The sequence below is a fragment of the Mauremys mutica genome, chromosome 10 (genome assembly GCF_020497125.1).
Source record: "Mauremys mutica isolate MM-2020 ecotype Southern chromosome 10, ASM2049712v1, whole genome shotgun sequence".
NCBI classification, from domain to species: Eukaryota; Metazoa; Chordata; order Testudines; family Geoemydidae; genus Mauremys; species Mauremys mutica.
Window position 1 is genome coordinate 1,431,339 of NC_059081.1, and position 19,721 is coordinate 1,451,059.

Sequence of the window (19,721 nt, forward strand, 5' to 3'; positions counted from 1 at the left end):
CCTGCTGAGAGGTGGGGAAATCCCCCCTGGTGCTGGTTGCTAGGGGTGAAGGTCATGGTGACTGGATTTGCCATTATCCTCTGGGATTCTCCATTGATTTGGACTTGGCCTGGGGTGGTTGAGGCTAAGATTTAGTCAGGGATATGTTTAGTAGAAGTCAGGGCCAGGTCATGGGCAATAAACAGGAATTCACAGAAGCCCGTGACCTGCCCCTGACTTTCACTAACCAGCCCTGACAAATGGGGAGGGAGCCCCCACTGCTGGGCTCCAGGGTCCCCCCCACTCCTGCTGCGGTGAGTGGGAGCTCCAGGGTCCCCCCAGCAGGGCGCAGTCTGGAAGCTGCAGGGGGGCCAGCTGGGAGCTCCTGGGTCCCCCTGCTGCCCAGCTGTGGGCGGGGGGCCCCGGGCAGAAGGTGTCATGGAGGTTACTGGAAGTCACAGATTCCATGACATAATCGTAGCCTTAGTGATGACCCACCCTGGCTCAGAAGGCCGGGGGCACCGCACCTGTCTCTTAGCTCGCCCTGAGCGCAGTCAGCTTCCCCTCCCCCCCATAACAATGCAGCATATAGGGGAAACTGAGGCACACATAAGGGTCATAAACATTTCCCACTTTGTCACAGGCACCTAGTGAAGTGTGTGTGTGTGGGGGGGGGCAGCATGCTGTGTGCCGGCTGCAGTGCATGTTTGGGGGGGGGGTCCTGCCTCTGGAGGGCCCCCCTGCTCCCTCCCTGCATGCTGGCTGTTTGTCCATCTGGGGGGGGGTGCTAACTGTCCCCGTGTCTGTCCCAGGCTGCCTGTTCGACAGGAGACTCTGCTCCCAGCAGGAGGTCTGTGTGCAGGGTAAGTGACCAGGGGCCCTGGGGGGGGCTGGCCCCAGCTCCGGCTTGGTGGGTGGGAAGGGGGGCAGGAGCCGGGTGCGGTGCCCTCTGGCTCGGTGGGGTGAGGTTGAGTCCTGCCAGGACCTGGGGCCTGTTTGTGGTGAACCCCCAGCAATGAAAGGTGACCCCGGGGGGAGCTGCCGAGGCTGGAGCACCTGCTGGAGGGGGAGGGACTTAGGGGGCAGGTGGGAAGACGGGTTAGGGAGGGGTAAAACTGCCCCCAGCTCCCCTCCTCCACCAGTGACCTGGGGCTGCCCTGGCACATGCTGGTCTCTGGGGCCGGTGCTGGCTGCAGCGTCCCCTTCCAGAGCTGCCCCCACCCCCCCGGCGGCCAATGGCTCCTCCATAGCAGGGTGAATGAGGGGGGAAACCAGGGGCCCACCCCACAGCGCCCCCCTCCCCCGGCCCGCGGGAGCTGAGCTCGCTGCCCCTTGGCTCCTCTGGGCCCAGCGCTGAGCCCCCAGGCTGGCACCGTCTCTGCTCTGTTCCTAGATGGCTTGTTTGGGCAGTGCCAGGAGAGCGCGGCCCATGACAGGCCCTACTTCCAGGTCACCTCGCCGGTGCTCCAGCGCCTGCAGGACGTGCTGCACCGCCTCACGGCACAAGGTGAGCCCCGGCGGGGGGGCAGGTGGGTGGGGTTCAGCCCCTCCCCGGGCCAGGGGCAGGTCTGCCCGGGAGGTCGGTGCCTGCCACCGGCGCCCTGCCAGGAGGGCCTGTTTCCTCTTGCTATGGCAATGGTCCCTAGCGTCTCCGTGGGAACTGGCTCCCGCCCCTTTGTATCCATGCTCTGATTGGCTGCCTGTCTCCCCGTGGACAGGGTTGTCGTGGCAGGATGACATCACACAGTACGTGATCTCCCAGGAGATGGAGCGAATTCCCAGGCTGCGTCCGCCCCCCGCACGGGAGCCAGCGGCCAAGGAGAGGTAGGGCCGGGTGGGGCTGCCTGGCCGTTCCCATCCCGACCCAGCCCACGCCGGGGCACCCTCCTGCCGGCAGCTCCCACCCCCCACACTGTCCTACCAGGGGGGTACAAAGGGCACAGCTGGGTGTCGTGTGCCCGCTCTGGCTGGGGCTTTCCCCATTGGTGGGCGTTAGGCCAGACACCTGGCCCGCTGCGGCTGAGCGAGCTGCCTGCACCCACTTGCCTCTGCGCCAGACCCGCACCCTGGGCAGAGCTGGGCACCGCAGGGGATCTGTGATGGGAGTGTCTGACTTACCCAGCTGGGCCCCACAGGAAGCAGGCCCCACCACCAGGGGTGCAGGCCGGCAGGAGATCTCTGGTTCCTGGGGCCTGGTTGCCGAGTGAGGGGGCCTGTGCCATCACCCAGAGGCTGCGGGGATGTTCTGTGCCAACACAGCGGCGTTCGGGGCAGAGGCCTGGGCTCCGAGGGGGGGCAGCAGTGCAGCCTGGTCCCTGCTGGGCTTTCAGACTCCAGCCCCTACCCACAGCTCTGGCCCTGGGATGCCCCTCCTGGAGGTCTGCACACTCGCTGGAGCTGGCCATGCGAGGCGGGGTCATGGGCGCTGCCCACTGCCAGCTCGTTAGCTACTTGCTGGGCTGTGTCAGTGTGTTAGCACTGGGGGTGGAGCAGGTAAAGCACCTGCAGATGGCAGATGGGGGCCCGCCAGGAGCTGGTGCCATGCCAGAGACTCCCTTCTTCCCCTGGGGGGCCGGGGCCTGGCTGCACGTCTGTACGGTCACCGGGCGCTGGACAGCCCGGTGGTGCCGCTCGGCCGGGAGCCCCTGCAGGGTCGGCGCTTTGCCAAGCTGCAGCTCGTTCTGCTTCGCTCATGTCCTCACACAGCAAGCAGCGGCTTTGCACTGGTGCAGCTTTGCTCTCGTTCGCTAGGTCTGGCCCATGGGAAGCGGGGGTCCCTTGCCAGCATGGGGAGGCCGCGCAGGGGCCTGCGGGGTGCTGGGCCTCTCTGCCGTGTTGCTGGTCTGCCAGGGCACGGGGTTCTCTAGGGGTAGCGAAGCATGCGGGGGGAAGGGGAGAGAATTGCTGTGTGGGAAAGCTCGGGGGGGCTGTCCAGGGCCGCACCCAGCACCCAAAAAGGTAGCCCCTCTCCTGCACCCCACAGGAGCCCCGAGGGCACTCGGGGTGGACCCTGCTGTGAGGGGTTGCTCCTCTGGGATGCCACCTGGTGTCCTGGAATCCCACTGAGCCTGCCTGTTCCACCAGCCTGGGCTCCCTCACCCTGTCCTGCTGGGCCAGGCCCCCTCCAGCACACACCCAGGTAGGGGCACGCCCAGCTGCAGAAGGACACAGACACTGAGCTCAGCTCTGCATGGGAAGAATCAGCTAGAGGATTGCCCAGCACTGCACCCCAAATGCTATTGTCTTGCACTGCACAGAGATCTCTGAAAATCGCCCCCTCCCTCAATGTATTAGCAACGTGGAGGAAGAGCTGCACAGCCCTTTGCCCCCCCCCCCCAGTTATGAATGGCACAAACTGGCTTACAGAAAACAAGGCCAGTTGATTAGCTACCGAAGAGATTGTAAGTGGCTACACGGGACAGCAAACCGATCAAAGCAGATCACTGAGCAAATGAAGCAAACATGCAAACGAAGCTTCATACACTGAAGAAACTGGCTCCAAGTGGTAATTTCTCACCCTAAATGTTGTTTAAGCAGGTTGCAGAGGTTCTTGAAGGCCGGCTGCTCTTGCTCGAACCTTAAAACTCCAGGTGTTTCTTTCACAGGCCAGACTCCTTTTCCGGCCCAGGCTCGGCTCAGCTCCCCCCACCAGTCCTTGTTTCTTAGATGTTCTCGGCAGTCATCCTGGGCGGGGAACTGACCCTGATTAACTCCCCAGCCTTAAATAGGATTTACAGCTGGGGGAATCCTTTTGTTTCCCAGTTTGATCCCCACCCCCAACTAGTGGAAAAATACTAGCAGTCCAAAATGGAGTCCAGGACCAGATGACATGATCACATGACCCTGCAGTGTCAAAGCAGCTTCTCAGGAAGGGGGGAGATTAGCATCTTCAAAGTCCTATTGTTCCCCCTAATGGCCCATCCCGGCTGTTTGCATTCGGCCTGGCGGGTGTTCCCTCCACTGATGTGAACCCACTTGTAATTGTTACATAGTCAATATTCCTAACTTCAGATCCAGAAATACAAATAGGATAATCACATTCAGTAAATCAGAACCTTTCCAGTGATATCTCACATGAGCCATCTTGCACAGAACACATCTTCGAATCCTAGACTGTCAGGGTTGGAAGGGACCTCAGGAGGGATCTAGTCCAACCCCCTGCTCAAAGCGGGACCAATCCCCAGACAGATTTTTGCCCCAGATCCCTAAATGGCCCCCTCAGGGACTGAACTCGCACCCCTGGGTTTAGCAGGCCAGTGCTCCAACCACTGAGCCATCCATCTCCCACCCCCTGGCATCTCACTTATGCCATATTCATACCCGAACAATATCTCAATGAAGACTATGGGGCACAGTGTCACGCCTGCAGCCTGTGTTTCCGGGGACCCAGGTGCGGGTGTCTGGCCCCTGCTCTCCTGCTTCTCGGGGCTGGTGGGGAAGAAGGGGGAGCCGTGTCACTCTCCAGAGCTGTCGTGTCTCTAAGGTTCTCCCCGCTGCATGCCGCTCCCCGGATGGCCCTGTTCCCCTCCGAGCCCAGCCAGCTGGGCAGCACCCTGCAGATGGTTCTGCGCCTGCCGCCCTCCAGCGCCAAGAAGTCCCCGCGCCTGGAACCGCAGCCCCCGCTGCCCCCCGCCCTGCTGCAGCGATACCTGGAGCTCCTGCTGCTGGGCCCCCCGCCTGAGCTGGGCTATGAGGAAGGCCTGCTGCACCCCTATTCATACCACAAGGTGAGTGGGAGGCAGGCCGCCTTCCTCTGGCCCTGACACAGGGCCCAGGAGGCCTTGGGTGGGTGGGGAGAGCGGGACGGGCGGATGAGACAGACACCCTGGCTAGGCCCAGCTCCAGCAGAAACACCAATAACAGCTCCTCAGCTTGTCTCTGGCTGGCTCCCTGGTGGGGGGCCCCCCAGGAACGGGTGTTCTGGCTGATCATCCCATCCCGCCTCCCTATGTTCCCGATGGACGCAGATTCTGTGTCACCCGCTTGTCTATAAACTGCTGTGCAATGCGGCTGTTAACCAGCGGTCACAACCCACCCCAGAGGTGGTTGCATCTCGCACCGGGCGAGGGGTCCCTCTTCTCCAGGGTTTTGGGGAGGAGGTGTTAGCCCTGCAGCCCACGGTAAACTGCTCTCCGGGGTGGCTGTTCCTGGCACTGAGTGCGCGATGGTTCTGTGCTTTGGTTACAGTTTGGCTACCAGGATGGTGCACGGCAGCTGAGCCCCATCCAGGGCAATTCGGGCAGGCAGAGCCCTGAGCCCCCTGCCCAGCCCTCCCAAGCCCTCTTTGGGGCCAGCCCCATCCCTTCCTATGGGGGGCAGCCAGGGCTGGACGGAGGGCATCTCTTCCAGGACCTGGGCATGCTCTACCTGCCGAGGGAGAAGGCGAGCCGCTTGGCCCCTGCCAGCACGAAGGCCCAGCACAGCCATGGGCTCCCCCCGGACTACGCCGAAACCGACGAAGAGAACAGACAGCAGGAGCCAGCCCCGGGTCCCCAGGTGCAGTCAGGTAACCCGCCTTCCAACCAGTCGCCCGCAGACTCCTAGGGCTTTGTCCAGCCTGTTCTGACGACGGGGATTCCCCAGCCCCCCTGGGAGCCTGCTCCGGAGCATGACTCCCCTGAGCGCTCGAAAGCTTTTCCCGGTCGCTAACCTCCGTCCCCCTGGCTGCAGGTTAAGCCCATTGCTGCTTGTCCTGCCTTCACTGGACACGGAGAACAACTGATCTCCAGCCTTTTCGTAAGAGCCCGTAGCATGTTGGAAGCCTGTTCTCACGGCCCCCTCAGTTGCCTTTTCTCCAGACTAAACATGCCCTGGTTTTTAAACCTTTCCTCAGAGGTCAGTGTCACGGACTCACAGATCGTGCCCACTCGTGGCCCCGTGCGGTCCGTGGGGGGTGCCCCTTTCAGTGCGACGGCCCTTCTCCCGGGGGACCACTCCTGGGGTCCGGCCCCTCCACCTCCTGGAGCCGCACCTCTCTGAGCCTCAGCACGTCTGTCTGTGCCGTGGGCCCCTCAGGGAGTCCCCTCGCTCTGGACCCCCGGGCCTCCTCACCCCCAAAGGGGTTGATGCCCCCCGTTCTCTAGCCCGGAGCGACTCTCAGCCAGCGTAACACAGGAGGTTTATTGAGGGTTGAACCCAGCACAGGAAACTCTCAGGGCCTCAGGCCTGGCCTCCCTCAGCCCAGCACATCCCAGTCCCCCTGCAGCCGGGGGGGCTCTGCCTGCTCCCCCTCTCCAGCCCCGAGCCCCCCTGCTTCCCAGCTGGGCCTCCAATATCCCCCGCCCCAAGCCCCCTCTGTCCATTGGCTTCTCTCCAGATAAATAGGGTCACCTGGGTCTCCTCTCCTCTCCGCCCTCCTCTGGCTGGAACCGGCTGGTCAGGTCACCGGGGTCCTCTCCCCGCAGCCCATTGTCCTCCCACTGGCTAGAACCGGCTGCGACTCCTGAGCTGGGTCTCCGGGTCCCCAGGTCACCAGTCGCTGGGGTCTCCATCCTCCAGGCCGGGCCGGGGTCCCGAGTCCCCTCTCCAGTCCTGTGTCCCAACAAACTCCCTCTCCCCTCCCCTCATTAAACCAGTAACACCCAGGGACACTGAGTCCCACCCACTCTGCATGCAACCCAGTGGAAAACACGGAAAAAAAACAAGAAAACCCCCCACTTCGTCAGTCGGGCTTTCTAAACCTTTGATCAGGTCTGTTGCTCTCCTGGATTGTCTCTGATTTATCCGCATCTTTCCTGCAGTGCAGGGCCCAGAACTGGACACACGAGTCCAGCTGAGGCATCGCCAGCGCTGAGCAGAGCGGGACAGTGACCTCCCCTGTCTTACCTACGATGCTCCTGTTCCTACTCCCCAGAATGAGATTCGCCTTTTTCACAGCTGCATCACATCGCTGATTCATCTTCAGTTTGTGATGCACTGTAACCCTGGATCCTGTCCAGCGGTGCTACACTGAGCCAGTCAGTCCCCAGTTTGTACCTGTGCAGCTGAGTTTTCCTCCCTACACTAGCGGGGGGGGGGGGGGGGGCCTCGAACTAAGATACGCCAGTCGCGTAGCTGAAGTCGAGGTATCTTAGCTTGACATCCCTGCCCTTTCTGATCCTGCCTCCAAAGTGCTTGTGACCTCTCCCAGCTTGGGGTCGTCTGCACGTTTCATAAGCAGCCTCTCCACTCCATTATCCACGTCATGCCTGAAAATATTCCATGATACTGGACCCAGGGCTGACCCCTGCAGAGCCCCCCTAGATACACACTCCCAGTTTGACAGTGAACCCTGGATAACTACGCGTAGGGTGCGGCCTTTCAGCCAGTGGTGCACCCACCGGACAGGAATCTCATCTAGACCCCCTGGCCCTAGTTCGTTTAGGGGAATGTCATGTGGGACTGCACCAAAAGCCGTACTGCCATCCAGATAGATCCCGTCCACTGCTTCCCCCAGCCACCGGCCGTGACCCTGTCAGAGGAGGAAGGGAGGTGGTTTGCCAGGATTTGTTCTTGGCAAACCCCTGCTGGCTGCTCCTAACCCCATTAGCTGCCGGGTGCTGACAAACCAATTAATATTTTGTTCCAGTATCTTTCCAGGTATCAAATTCTCTGGGTCCTCCTTGCTCCCCTTTCTGCAGATCGGGGCTATGTCTGCCCTTCTCCAGTCCTCTGGGCCCTCACCCGTCCTCCAGGAATTCCTGAAGATAATTGCTAAGGGTTCAGAGATTGCTTCAGCTAGTCTCTTAAGTACCCTGGGATGAATTTCATCTGGCCCTGTGTTACGGAGTGTGGGGGGAGGCCAGGCCCTGCACCCCCGGCTTCCTGCAATTCTCCGGGACTCTCAGCCAGCCAGTAACACAGAAAGTTTATTTAGATGACAGGGACACAGTCCAATACAGGTCTGGTCAGTACAGAGAACAGGACCCCCTTTAGTTAGGTCCATCTGGGGCCCCCGGGAGGCCACAGCCCCATTGGGAAGCCCAGGCCCTGTCGGGGCTCCCTCCATTTCCCAGCCAGCTTCAAACTGAAACTCCCCCCAGCCTCTCACTCAGCCTCCCCCCCACCCCGGCTCCTCCCCCAGCCTTTGTGTCCTTTGTCCAGTGTCCCGGGCAGAGGTGTCACCTGGCCTCCAACCCCCACCTGGGGTCTCAGGTTACACGCTCAGGTATCCTCCCTTCCCCAGTGCAGGCCGGCCCAGCACAACTCCCCTGCAACCTTCCCAGGCCAACACTCCCCACTCAGCATCCACAGACCAGCCCGAACATTCCCACGTCCTCACATCCTGCCAGTCTGAATATATGTAACTCCTCTAAATAGACTTTAACCTGTTCATCCCCTATTTCAGCGCGATCCCTCCCCCTTGTTAATGGTAAGTGTGGTGAGTGTCTGGTCATCATGAACCTTTCTAGTGAAGACTGAAGCAAAATAGGCCTGAAACACCTGCCTTGATGTCATCAGGTATTCGCTCTCCTTCCCTGCTAAGGAGAGGCCCTGCACTTTCCTCTGCCTTTCTCTTGCTCCTAATTTATTTAAAGAACCTCTTCTTATTGCCTTTTATCTCCCTTGCCAGCTGTAACTCATTTTGTGCCTCGGCCCGTCTGATCTTGCTCCTGGGAGCCTGCGCTATTGCGTGGGCCCCTCCTTAGCAATTGGTCCACGTCTCCCCTTTTTGTAAGATTCCTTTTTGAGTTCAGGTCATTAAAGCGCTCGCGATGGAGCCACGTTGGCCTCTTACCCATCTTCCCTTTGCATTGGGCTCCTCTGCAGCTGTAACGGGGCTATTGTCTCCTAGAAAAGCTGCCAGCTCTCCTGAATCCCTTTAGCCCTTAGAGACTCTTCCCATGGACCTGACTCCCAGCCTCTGGTTTCTGGAATCCGTTGTCCTTGGTCTGCGGCTCTCACTCCTTTCCTCAGAATCATGCAATCCATCCTTCAGTGAGCACTGTCGCCCAACTGCCTCCACCTTCAGATTCGCTACCAGCTCCTCCCTGTTGGCCAGAGTCTAGTCCACAAGGACTGTCCCCCTGGTTACTCCCTCCGCCTTCTGGAATGAAAAGTTCCCGGTCCGTTCCAAGGGCTCATTGGAAATGTTGGTGTCCCGGATCCCCACAATCGGTGCTACGCCCCCAGCTTTGGAAATGTCTCTTGAAGGAACCTGCCTGTGGGCCAAGCCCCAGAAGGGTCTCACTCTTCCTCCAGGGGCAGCCGTACGGCCTCACCACCACCTGAGGCTGAGCCTCTGGGGCTCCAGCCCCCCTGCTTTGCGGCGTGAGAGCCGTTCCGGGAGTCAGATGCAGGTAGAGACTTGCCCGCTCCCCAGGGATTAATGCCCCTCACCCAGCATTTGCAGTGACAGCGCTGTCGGAACAGCTGGGTTTTCCTTCGCTGGCACACAGCACAGGACGTCCTTCGGTTGGGTCAGGGAACAGCAGCTCAAAGCATCGTCCCCGTCCGTTCTGGTCAGCCCAGACCCCAGCCCGGCCGTCATGAGCCCCAGGTTCAGGTGTGCTCTGGCTCTGCCTGAGCTGGATTCGTCGATCCTCCAGCAGTCAGCTCCTCTCACCCCGTCCCCATCCTGTTCCCAAGCTGGGCCATAGTGCTCAGCCTCCAACCATCCATCACGCTGTCCTGTCGCGAGCGGGTGTGGGGACCGGCCTCGGGGCAGACGGCTACGGGGCAGGGTACAAACCGCACCCTGCCTGTGAGTTCTGTCCTGAGATTTCGCCAGCCAGTGAAGTGTGAACTCCTCAGGCACTCACAGCCCAACCAGGGCGTAGGCTCCAGTCCGTGTGGGTATCCCCGTCTGTCTGGCTCACCTTTGTGCCAGTGGGTCCCTCGCACCGCGGATCACAGCCCTGTTCCCTACACCCAGTCCCAAAGCCCCAGTCACTTCTCTGAGGTGCAGCCAAGCCTGTACTACGTGAGCTCCAGCTCTATTAGCCAGGCAAAGGAAGCGGGTTGTTTCCAAGGTTAGAGCAGGTGCCCGTAGCTACACCAGCCGGTGCACTCTGAAGTTTCCGAAGGTCATAGAAACTGCTGTAATACGCAAGCTCGGTGTGATCTTCAGGGCTAACCACTGGGGTCGCTGGCTGCTGCCTGGGAACCTCGGCCCCCGAGTCCGAGCAGCACCGAGAGCCAGAGCCGGCTCCTCCTGGGGAGGGGATTTCATTCCCTTCCTCCCATGTGCTCTGAGCTGCAGAGGACTCGTCTGTCTCCGTTGGGGGGGAAGAGCAGAGCACCGTCTGGCGTGATGGGCCTGACTGGGGGCAGGCCCTAACCCCTGCTGTCAGACCGGCCCTTCGCCCGAGTTACTGACTCTCCTGGCTGGTGATTCGCACACTCACAGGCTCACAACACAACTGCTTAACTACCACCGTGCAGGAGAAGGGAGAGTGATGCTGGCAGCCACTCGCAGGCAGTCACTAAACACTAAGCGTCTACTGCCTGTTTTACCAGCACTAATGCACGGGGGAGCCAGGCGGGTTCCAGCCCCAGAGCTGAGCCGGGGGGGGCCTTGCCGCGAGCTGGTACCTGTCCTGCCAGCGTCACGCCATCTCCCCCTGGGTGGTTGGGGCTAGATGGCGATGGCCATTGATATGGGGTCAGCCTTGGACAGTCCTTTCCCAGTGACCCATCCCGGCTCAGACAGCTGGGTGACATTCACTCCTCTGCCTCTGCACAAACAGTCCTCCCCCCACCCCCCGGCTAGCCACATGAAACAGGGGAAACTGAGGCACGCATCGGGCTCATAAAATATTCCCCTTTGTCACAGCTGGGTTTTGCCGTGTGACTTTTCCAGCAGATGTCTGGGTAGTTTAAGTTCCCCATTACTACCAATCTTATGCAGCTCTTGCATAAAGCTGAGAGTCTGTTCGGATCCCGTGACTTTCCAGGGCCTCCGTGACTTCCGCAGCTGCCGGTGCAGCTGACCCCAGGGCCGCCCCGGAGGCCATCGAGCAGCAGTGCCCAGGGGCCTCGGGTAGCAGGGGACAGTCAGCTTCCCCCTCTCCCCCCAAGCAGGGGCCAGCTGTCAGCCCTTGGGGCCACCCAGAGCAGCGGCACCCTGGGGCCCCAGGAGCTGCCAAGTTTGAGTCCCGAGTATTTATAGTAAAGGTCAGACAGGTCGTGGGCATGAGGCCTGTCCATGACTTTTACTAAAAACACCCGTGACTAAATCTTAGCCATAGTCATGCAGCTCCCTCTGCCCTTCCTCCTCCTCTGGGCCCCGGGGGGGGCTCTGCCCTGCCCCGCCCCAGCAGCTGGCTCTTGTCCCTTCACCCCCTGGATCCTGACCTCTGTGGGCGCAGCGGGCCCAGGCCGTGAGTCGTCTCGCCCAGCAGCCGTTCCCTGCTCCTCCCCGTCGCCTCCACTGCGTCCAGCCCCCGACGACGGGGCGGCCCCTGCCAGCCATCGTGTGCCTGGCGCTGGGCTGCCCGTTGCTCCGTGGGCAGGATCCCAACGCGCGCTGTCTCCCTCCCGCAGACGCAGCCCTGCAGAGACTTGTGGCGGTGCTGGCCGACTACGGGGTGGGGCTGCAGGACCTGAGTCCGCAGCAGCTCGGCAGCCTGTCCGCCCTGCTGCAGCTGCTCCAGCGCCCCGGTGAGTGGGGCTGACTTGGCGGGGGGGCGGGCGGGGGGCAGACAGATGAGAGATGCCAGCACTGCACTTTCTACCCTGGGATGTGTTCCCCCCGGGGCGGGGGGGGGAGTATGTTGCCCCATCCTGGAATCTGCCTGATTCCTCCCCCCGCGCCCCAGGTGCTTTCTTTGTGCCTGGAGCAGTGCGTGAGCCTTGGCTGCGCCAACACGAAATGTCCTTTTCTCTCCCGGCAGGTGGGTTTGGCCAGGAGGCTCCGGAGGCCAAGCGGGTAAGTCCAGCCGTTCCCCACCGCACAGGGCAGCATCCCAGCCCTGATCCCAGGGAGAGGCCTGTTGCGGGGGGGTCAGGAAGGGTTCACCGAGTCAGGCATCCAAAGGCCAGCAGAGGCCGTTGAGGTCACCTCGCCTGAGCCCTGCCCTGAGTTCAGGCCTGTCTGAGCTAGAGCAGGTGGCTTAGAAAAACATCTTGTGCTGGAGAATCCACCCCGGCCCTTGGTGAGTGGTTCCAGCGATTAATCCCCCTCCCTGTAAAAACTGGTCTTATAGCCACTCTGTGTGCGCCTAGTTCATCCTCCAGCCGCTGGGTCGTGTTAGACCTTCCGCTGCCAGCCAGACAAGCCCGTTCCCCACACAGGTACTTACAGGCTGGGATCACGTCACCCCGAACTTTCTCTTCAAGCTACATAGATTCTGCTCCCTGAGTCTGTCGCTCTAAGGCAGGTTTTCCAATCCTTTAATCCTTCTCATGGCTCTTCTCTGCTCCCTCCCCAATTTATCAACATCCTCCTTGAACTGTGAGCACCAGAACTGGCCACAGGATTCCAGCAGCGTCGCACCAGTGCCAAGCACAGAGGTCAAATAACTTCCCTGCTCCCACCCCGAGATTCCCCTGTTGATGCATCCCAGGATCACATTAGCCCTTCTGGCTACACTGGGAGTTCAGCTGAGTATCCCCCATGACCCCAAGTCCTTTTCAGAGGCCCTGCATCCCAGGATCGAATTCCCCCATCCTGTAAGTGCAGCCAATGTTCTTTTCCTAGGAGTCTGACTTCACCTTCGGCCTTATTAAAAATGTGTATTGTTGTCTTGAGCCCAGCTTACCAAGCAATCAGATCACTCGGTATCGGTGACCTGTCCTCTTCGTTATTTCCCACTTCCCCCAATTTCTGTGTCTGCTGCAAACTTTATCAGAGATGATTTTATGTTTTCTTCCATGTCATTGATAAAAACACTAAAACAGCACAGGAACAAGAACTGATCCCTGCAGGACCCCTCTGGAAACCCACCCGTTTAGTGATGATTCCACATTTACAGTTGTATTTTGAGACCTATTAGCTAGTTATTAACCCATTTAATGTCTGGCCATCTTACCTTTATATCCTTATATTTTCCTAATCAAAATGTCATGCGGCACCGAGTCAGAAGTCTAAGTATATTACATCCATGCTGTCACTTTTACCAACCAAATTTGTAATCCCATAAAAAAAAAATCTAGTTAGTTTGACAAGATCTATTTTCCATAAATCTCTGCTGATTTGCATTAATTACACTGTTACCCTCCTTCAATTCTTTATTAATCAAATCCCATTATCAGCTGTTCCTCCATTATTTTTTCCAGTATGAATGTTGGACTGACAGGCCTATGATTACCTGGGCCATCCCACTTACCCTTTTTAAATAGCAACACAACGTTTGCTTTCTTCCAGTCTGCTGGAACTTCGCTGGTGTTCCAAGAGTTATGGAAGATCAACATTAATGGTTCAGTGAGCTCCTCAGCCAGCTCTTAAAACACTTGGAAGCAAATTGTCCAAAGCGGCTGAGTTTAAAATGTCTGACTTCACTAGCTGCCGTTTAACATCCTCCTGAGTTAGTGTTGGAATGGAAAGTATTTCATCGCCATGTGATAACGACATCATTTTTTCCCTCCCCTAAATACAGAACAAAAATTTATTGAACTGCTGCCTTTTCTGCATTATTATTGACAATTCTACCACTTCTGTTTAGTAATGGACCAATATAATTGTTAGGATTCCTTTGTTTCTAGTATACTTGTCCTTAACTCTGCTGGCTGTACGTTATTCCTGGTGTCCTTTTGCTTCCCTTATTCATTTTCTACAATGCGTAGCTTCTGATTTATAGTTCATTACTGTCAACTTCTTTCTTCCCTGTTTTATATTTTTTATAGCTGCCTTCACCTCCACTGTATGCCAAGTTGTTTTTTAACCAGTGCAGCCTTCTTTCTTGAATTGTAGCTTTTTGAGCCTCTAGTAAAACATTCTTAAACAATTCATAATTATCATTCACACTTTTCTGTTTGAACTCTTTCTCCCAGCTGATTTGGCTCATAATTGTTTGGAGCTTTATGAAATGGTCCCATTTTAACCACTGGGTACCTGTGTGTTACTGGTTCAGACTTTATTCTGTTTGCATGTAACAAATGTGATCACGTCATAACTTGCACCTAAGCTACAACTAATTTTTAGATCTTTGATCATTTCCTCTTTGTCCCTCAAGATGAGGTCTAATGCAGAATTCCCCCACGTTGGATTCAGCACTGGCTTGAGTGAGGAAATTCTGTCATTCTGAGGATGTTTTAGTCCTGGCAGCTTGAGACAACGACTGTGTGCCCTTCAAACTGAAGTGCCGTCCCCCCCCACCCCCCCATGAGCATGGGGCTCTTTTCCCTACCCACCCTATCTGGGTGCCTGAGGAGCCACTCATCATGTTCCCTAGTGGGATTTGCGGCTCTGCAGCAGACACCAGCCAACGCCTCATCTTGCCCTTTCTCCGTTAGGGTATTGAGCCATAAGCATTTGATATCGGAAAGAGGTCCTGCTATTTCTGACAGTGCTGCTGCCCCTCCCCTTTGGGCCACTTGATCCTTCCTCAGTCGGTCATAACCATTGATTTTTGCCATGCCAGTCACCCAAATCTTCCTACCAGGCAAACCAACTGGATCAAGTTTATGCTCATAAATGAGCAATTCCGGTTCCTCTGGTGTGTTTGCAAGGCTCCTACCCTTGGTGTCCAGGCAGTTAAAGAATTTCTGCTCTTCGTGTCCTCTGGTGTCTTGGTGAGGATGTCTCAGCATCACGACTGTGTTCCCGTTTCCTCCCCGTCGTCATCGTCCCCTGGTTAGTTTAACCCTCTCTCAACGACTCTAGCCAGCCTGTCCCCAAGGAGATCGGTCATCTTTCTGCAGAGGCGGAGGCCAGCCTAACTCTGCAGCCCCCCCTCCTAGCACCTAGCCACCAGTTCACCCCCAGAGTCCTCTGTTCTGTCCTGCTTTGCTCGCAGGACAGGCCGGATCTCCGGGAAGGTCGCTCGGATGTTCTTCAGGGAACTGGAAAGGTCTGTGTAATCTGTGTGCAATCCCACCGAGCTCTGTCATTAGTACGGTTCGTCCCCGTCGACTGCAGAAACCTGTCAGATCTCAGCGACAGCTCACGGCCTGGCTCCGGGAAGGCAGCACGCCGTCCTGTTGTCCTCCTGGCCCTTGCAGATCTTCCTAGCATAGAATCCCTGACCCGGATTGTCCGTCTTCCCGGACGGCTGTAGCTTAATTTTCTTCCCAGTTGGGCCAAGCAGCCTTCCACAGGTGTGTCCCGTACAGCCCTCCGTCCCCTTCGACCAGCTGGCTCTTCAGAGGGGTCTGTGCATCCACTGCCCCAGGGGCTGGGCCTCCGCGCCCTGGGCTGCACACAGAATGGGTTTGCTGAGAGCTAGCCCAGGCGTGCCTGCTCCATCTGCAAATATTTACTGGCAGCCCAGGTGGGAGAAGTCCCGTGGGAGGGCGGCAGGCTGAGATTGAGGAGTGACAGCGAAACTCCAGGGTGAGTCTTGCACGGCGCCTCCTGGCACCTGGCCCCAGCCGGAGCTGTGTCTCCTCTGAGAGCTCTTGCCAAGGTCACGAGGAGACTGATTCTGGCCAGGGGCCGGTCACAGGAGGTGTGAGGTCCCGTTCCCCTGCCTGAAGGGCTGGCTCATTTCCCCAGCTGGGGCAGACTCTGCCATGAGCCAGGCCCGGCTGCCCCGTGGGTAATGTCCTGCCCTCTGCCCCAGGTGATGGAAGGGGAAATGCAGCACGGAGAGGAGCCGGAGCCGCCCCCCTCCACGGTGCCTCCCCCTGAGAATCCAGCCAGTGCCGCCTCCCGGACGGAGGGGCCAAGCCGGGAGGAGGCGGCTGGCCCGGTGCGGGGCAGTGCCAGGCCTACGTCGGCGTCCCAGGCTGAACCGCAGGCCCTGGGGCAGGCTGCACCCAGGGACCCCGCCGCAGGGGACGTGCTCCATCTCCACAAGCTGGTCCCAGTGGAGAAGAAGAGCTACACGGAGCCCAGGGCCCATGGCGGGAAGGGGGAGCCGCCGGAGCCCCGGCCCGCCGAGGAGTACGGCTACATCGTCACCAACCAGCAGTGAGCTGTGGCTGGGGGCTGGGGTGGGGTGTGAAAGGGCCAGAGTAGGCGGCTTCCTCGCTAGTATGGCTGCTGTGCCTGTGGCCATGGTGGGGAGGGGGCCCCCAGCATTCCCCGCTCTGGCCCCCGCCCCGGTGGCCGGTCTGTGGCCGATTCTCTGGGGTGCCTGCAGGGGGGACCTCGTTCCTCAGGCCGGGATGGCTCCTGGTTCTGACGGGCGGGGTCCTGCCCATGGCCCCTTGTCCCGCCCTCCGAGGGGGGCTCTCAGGTGGGGTGCATATGGGGAGCTTGTCCCTCGTGCGGGGATGGCTCCTGGTTCTGACTGGCGGGAGCAGCCCAAGGGCCGTGTGACACGTGCGTGAGCAGCCCCTGCGCACGATGGCCACACGTGCAAATTGGGTAAATGCTCCTAACCCCCAGGTCACACGTCCTCGCACCAGACTCCTCCCCTCCCCCTGGAGATGGAGCAAGCGCTCCCGCCTGCCTGGCGTGCCCACCTAACCCCCCTCCTCCCAGCTCCTCCGCATGGCGGGGGCCTGGCAGGGCTGGGACCCGGCCTGTCGCTGGCTTGCTCCAGCGCCCGGACAGCCTGACCCTCAGGGCCCTTGACCCGCCTCGGGTGCTGGGGGAGGTTGTGAGCCTGGAATCTCCCTGCGGCTCCCAGCCTGTCCCTGAGCTGCGCCCCTCTCTGCTCCCCTCCAGGTCGCTGGACTTCACTGCCGGCGTCCGGCTGCTGGAGATCCTGGCCGAGCACCTGCACCTGTCCACAACCAGCTTCATCAACATCAGGTGGGGCCGCGGGGGGCAGAGCAATGCATCCTGGGAGGGGTGTATCCTCGCTGGAGGGGGTGGGGTGATAGGGGCACTGTGGGGGATGGGCTGGCGTGGGGCGAGTGCAGTGGTGGGGGCGTAGGGCCAAGGGGTTGAGGTCTCACCCCAGTTCATCCACAGTCTCTGACCCCTCTTTGTGGCACGTCATCAGCTGCCCTGACCCCAATCTCCTCGGTTAGGCCAGGCCGGGGCACAGGGATCCGGGGTGGGGTCTGGGCGGGGGGCACGGCCCCCTTGGCTGCGGTCTGGCCCCTCCCTGTCTCGTAATGCCCAGGCCTCTCTGCTCCCTGCAGCGTCGTGGGCCCAGCTCTCACCTTCCAGATCCGGCAGAACCATCAGAACCTGTCGCTGGCAGATGTGACCAATCAGGCCGGTGAGTGGGGGCGGCTGGGGGCTCTGGGTCCTGTGAGGGAGAGGCCCGGGAGCTGGCTGGGCCTGCACCACCTGGGCGAGGGGAGGCTGCATGGGGCACAGGCCAGGGCATGGAGTGTGGGGCCCAGGTGATTCATTGATCCCCCTGCCCCCCCTTCACACACATCCACGGCCCCTCCCAGCTCTGAGTGCCTGCTGTGATCTGCGCCCCGCGCTGTAGGGCAGGCAGTGGGGGGAGGAGCTGGGAAGCAGGGTGATGCCCCCATGGTCCGGGGCAGGCCCTCAGCAATTCACCCCACCTGTAGTTGCTGGGGCCGTGTGTTCCCCGCCCTGACCTCTCCCCTCTCCGCAGCAATGGTGAAGTCGGAGCTGGAGGCTGAGCTGGGGCTGAAGATTGTGCAGACGGGTGTGGGGCAGGTAAGGCAGCGACTCTGCCGCAGACGCCCCGACGGGCTCGTCCTGGGTCGGGCTCCCCACTGTGCCCCTGCAGCGCCGCATGTGGCACTGAACAGCTGAGTGACTGGGGACGCGGCCATGTACCAGTGCCAGCGTCCTGGGGGTTGGGATCTTGGGGGGCGGGGTGGTAACGTTGTATCTTGGGGCTGGGCTGCAGCTGTCTCCTGGGGCTGGAGGGTCAGGGGCTGGGGCCGTCTCCTGGGGCTGCCTGTGCTGGAACCTGGGCTCCTCTGCTGCAGGGTTGTTCGTGTAGCAGCAGGAGGTCAGACCCCCTCCCTCTCCGTCTGTGGGGCTGGTTCAGCACTAGGGGCAGGGGGGGGACTGGTGCCACCTGCTGCAAACTCCTAGTGGGTGAGCTGGTTAGGGTGACCAGATAGCAAGGGTGAAAAATCAGGATGGGGTGGGAGGTAATAGGCGCCTCTATAAGACACAGCCCCAAATATCAGGATTGACCCTTGTCACGGGGTCCCCGGGCGCTGCTCCCCACCAAGCCAGGCAGGACTCTGGGGAGCCTCCTCTCCCTCGGAGCAGCCTGTCTGCAGGGCAAGAAGCTCCCCCGGCTTCACCTCCTGGGTCTCTCCTTGGAGCATTCAGCATCCTCTGCCCCTCCGTGCGCTTCCCACAGCGAGTCCGCCCAGGCGGGGTCCTGGGGGGGGCCACAGGGTCCTGCCCCCCCACTTTGCAGTCAGACGTGACTCTCAGCCAGCCAGTAACACAGAGGTTTATTCGATGACAGGAACAGGGTCTGAAACAGAGCTTGTAGGTACAGCAAACCGGACCCCTCGGCCGGGTCCATTCAGGGGCCCAGCGAGCCAGACCCCCACGTCTGTCCTCACTTCCCGTCCCCAGCCAGCCCCAAACTGACCCCCCCTCCAGCCCCTCCTCTCTGGCCTTTGTCTCTTTCCCTGGCCAGGAGGTCACCTGATCTCTCTGTTCTCCAACACCTTTAGCATCCCCTTGCGGGGGGGGGAAGAGCCCGGCCATTAGTTGCCAGGAGACAGAGTGTTGGCCAGAAACTGAGGCACCCACACAGTATTCAGAGGAAACATTAGGAACATTCCCACTTCGTCACAACCCTATAAAATCGGGACATCTGGTCACCCTAGAGCTGGTGCAGTGCCCAGGAAGGGTCTGGGGCTGTGGGATTTTCACCTCAATCCATGTGTCGGGAGGGTGGGGGGTTGGCCTCAGCAGAGCCTTGAGTGGGGCAGGACTCAAGGCAGAGTGTGCTGTCACTGGCACAGCCAGCCAGGCTCTGCCTCGCTGGGGGATTTCCTGGCCTTGGCTCCATTGCGACAGCATGAACTGCGGGGTACGCTTGCCTCTGCCCTGGGAAACTCCCCTGGCTTGTGCGGGGAGGGATGGGCTGGGTGCATGTCCCAGCTGGGTCGGGGAGAAGCGGTTTCTGGGGGGATGCTGATCTCAGTGCAGAGACGTCTCCTGCAGCGGAATGGCTGTCATCGCTGCTCCCCTCAGCACCGCGCGCACTGGGCTGAGGGTTCAAAGGAGGGGCATGGGGGATTTTCTGCCTGGCCATGGGGTGGTGGGGGTGGAGATGGGGCTGGATGAGTTCTCAGGCTCTGGTCCTGGGGCCAGAGATTTGGAGCAAGGGCCAGAATGTCCTGAAATGAGGTGGGGGGGGGGGCTGCCCCAGCAAAGGGGGTGGCCTGGGCAGACTGGCACTTGGGGTGCCCATTGATGAGATGCACCTACCCTGTGCTTCACAGATCGGTTACATTCAAATGTGGCCAGCTGCCCCATGCTGCCAGGTGTCACTGAGGCAGAGCCCCTGCTCTGTTGGGGTTCCTGCCCCCTGGGGTTTGAGCCCCAGCGTCCATTCCTGCCCCATGGTGTGGTGCTGCTCTCCTGCCAGGCCTGATTCTACCTGTGGCTTTTGGACAGTCTGCTCATCCCTGGGGCTGGGCGGACTTGCCCCGTTCCTGTATTGTCCGGCCCCGACCCCTCCTGTCTGGCCGGCTGTGCGGTCATGCCTGTCCCCCATTCCCAACCCCTGGTTCCTGGGCCCTGATTCTGTGGGTGGCATGAGCTTGCCCCTGGCCCAGCCTAGCTCTGCCCAGGTCACTGGGGCCAG

General features: G+C 59.9%; 1 protein-coding gene across 3 annotated transcripts in view; it reads left to right on the forward strand.

The window, feature by feature from the left end:
* The window catches only part of PTPRN (protein tyrosine phosphatase receptor type N), a 46,733-nt gene that overhangs the window by 12,223 nt on the left and 14,789 nt on the right, over window positions 1-19,721 (forward strand). For 2 of the 3 annotated variants that reach the window (XM_045031834.1, XM_045031836.1), the window contains exons 1-11: window positions 668-842; window positions 1,373-1,486; window positions 1,698-1,803; window positions 4,463-4,706; window positions 5,167-5,485; window positions 11,443-11,559; window positions 11,793-11,827; window positions 15,621-15,970; window positions 16,673-16,759; window positions 17,095-17,174; window positions 17,526-17,590. In XM_045031834.1, the coding sequence (XP_044887769.1) occupies window positions 683-842; window positions 1,373-1,486; window positions 1,698-1,803; window positions 4,463-4,706; window positions 5,167-5,485; window positions 11,443-11,559; window positions 11,793-11,827; window positions 15,621-15,970; window positions 16,673-16,759; window positions 17,095-17,174; window positions 17,526-17,590 (1,677 nt within the window). In that variant the 5' untranslated portion in view covers window positions 668-682. Of the gene's footprint in view, window positions 1-667; window positions 843-1,372; window positions 1,487-1,697; window positions 1,804-4,462; window positions 4,707-5,166; window positions 5,486-11,442; window positions 11,560-11,792; window positions 11,828-15,620; window positions 15,971-16,672; window positions 16,760-17,094; window positions 17,175-17,525; window positions 17,591-19,721 lie in introns of those variants that run through there. The other variant, XM_045031835.1, reaches the window with a different exon arrangement.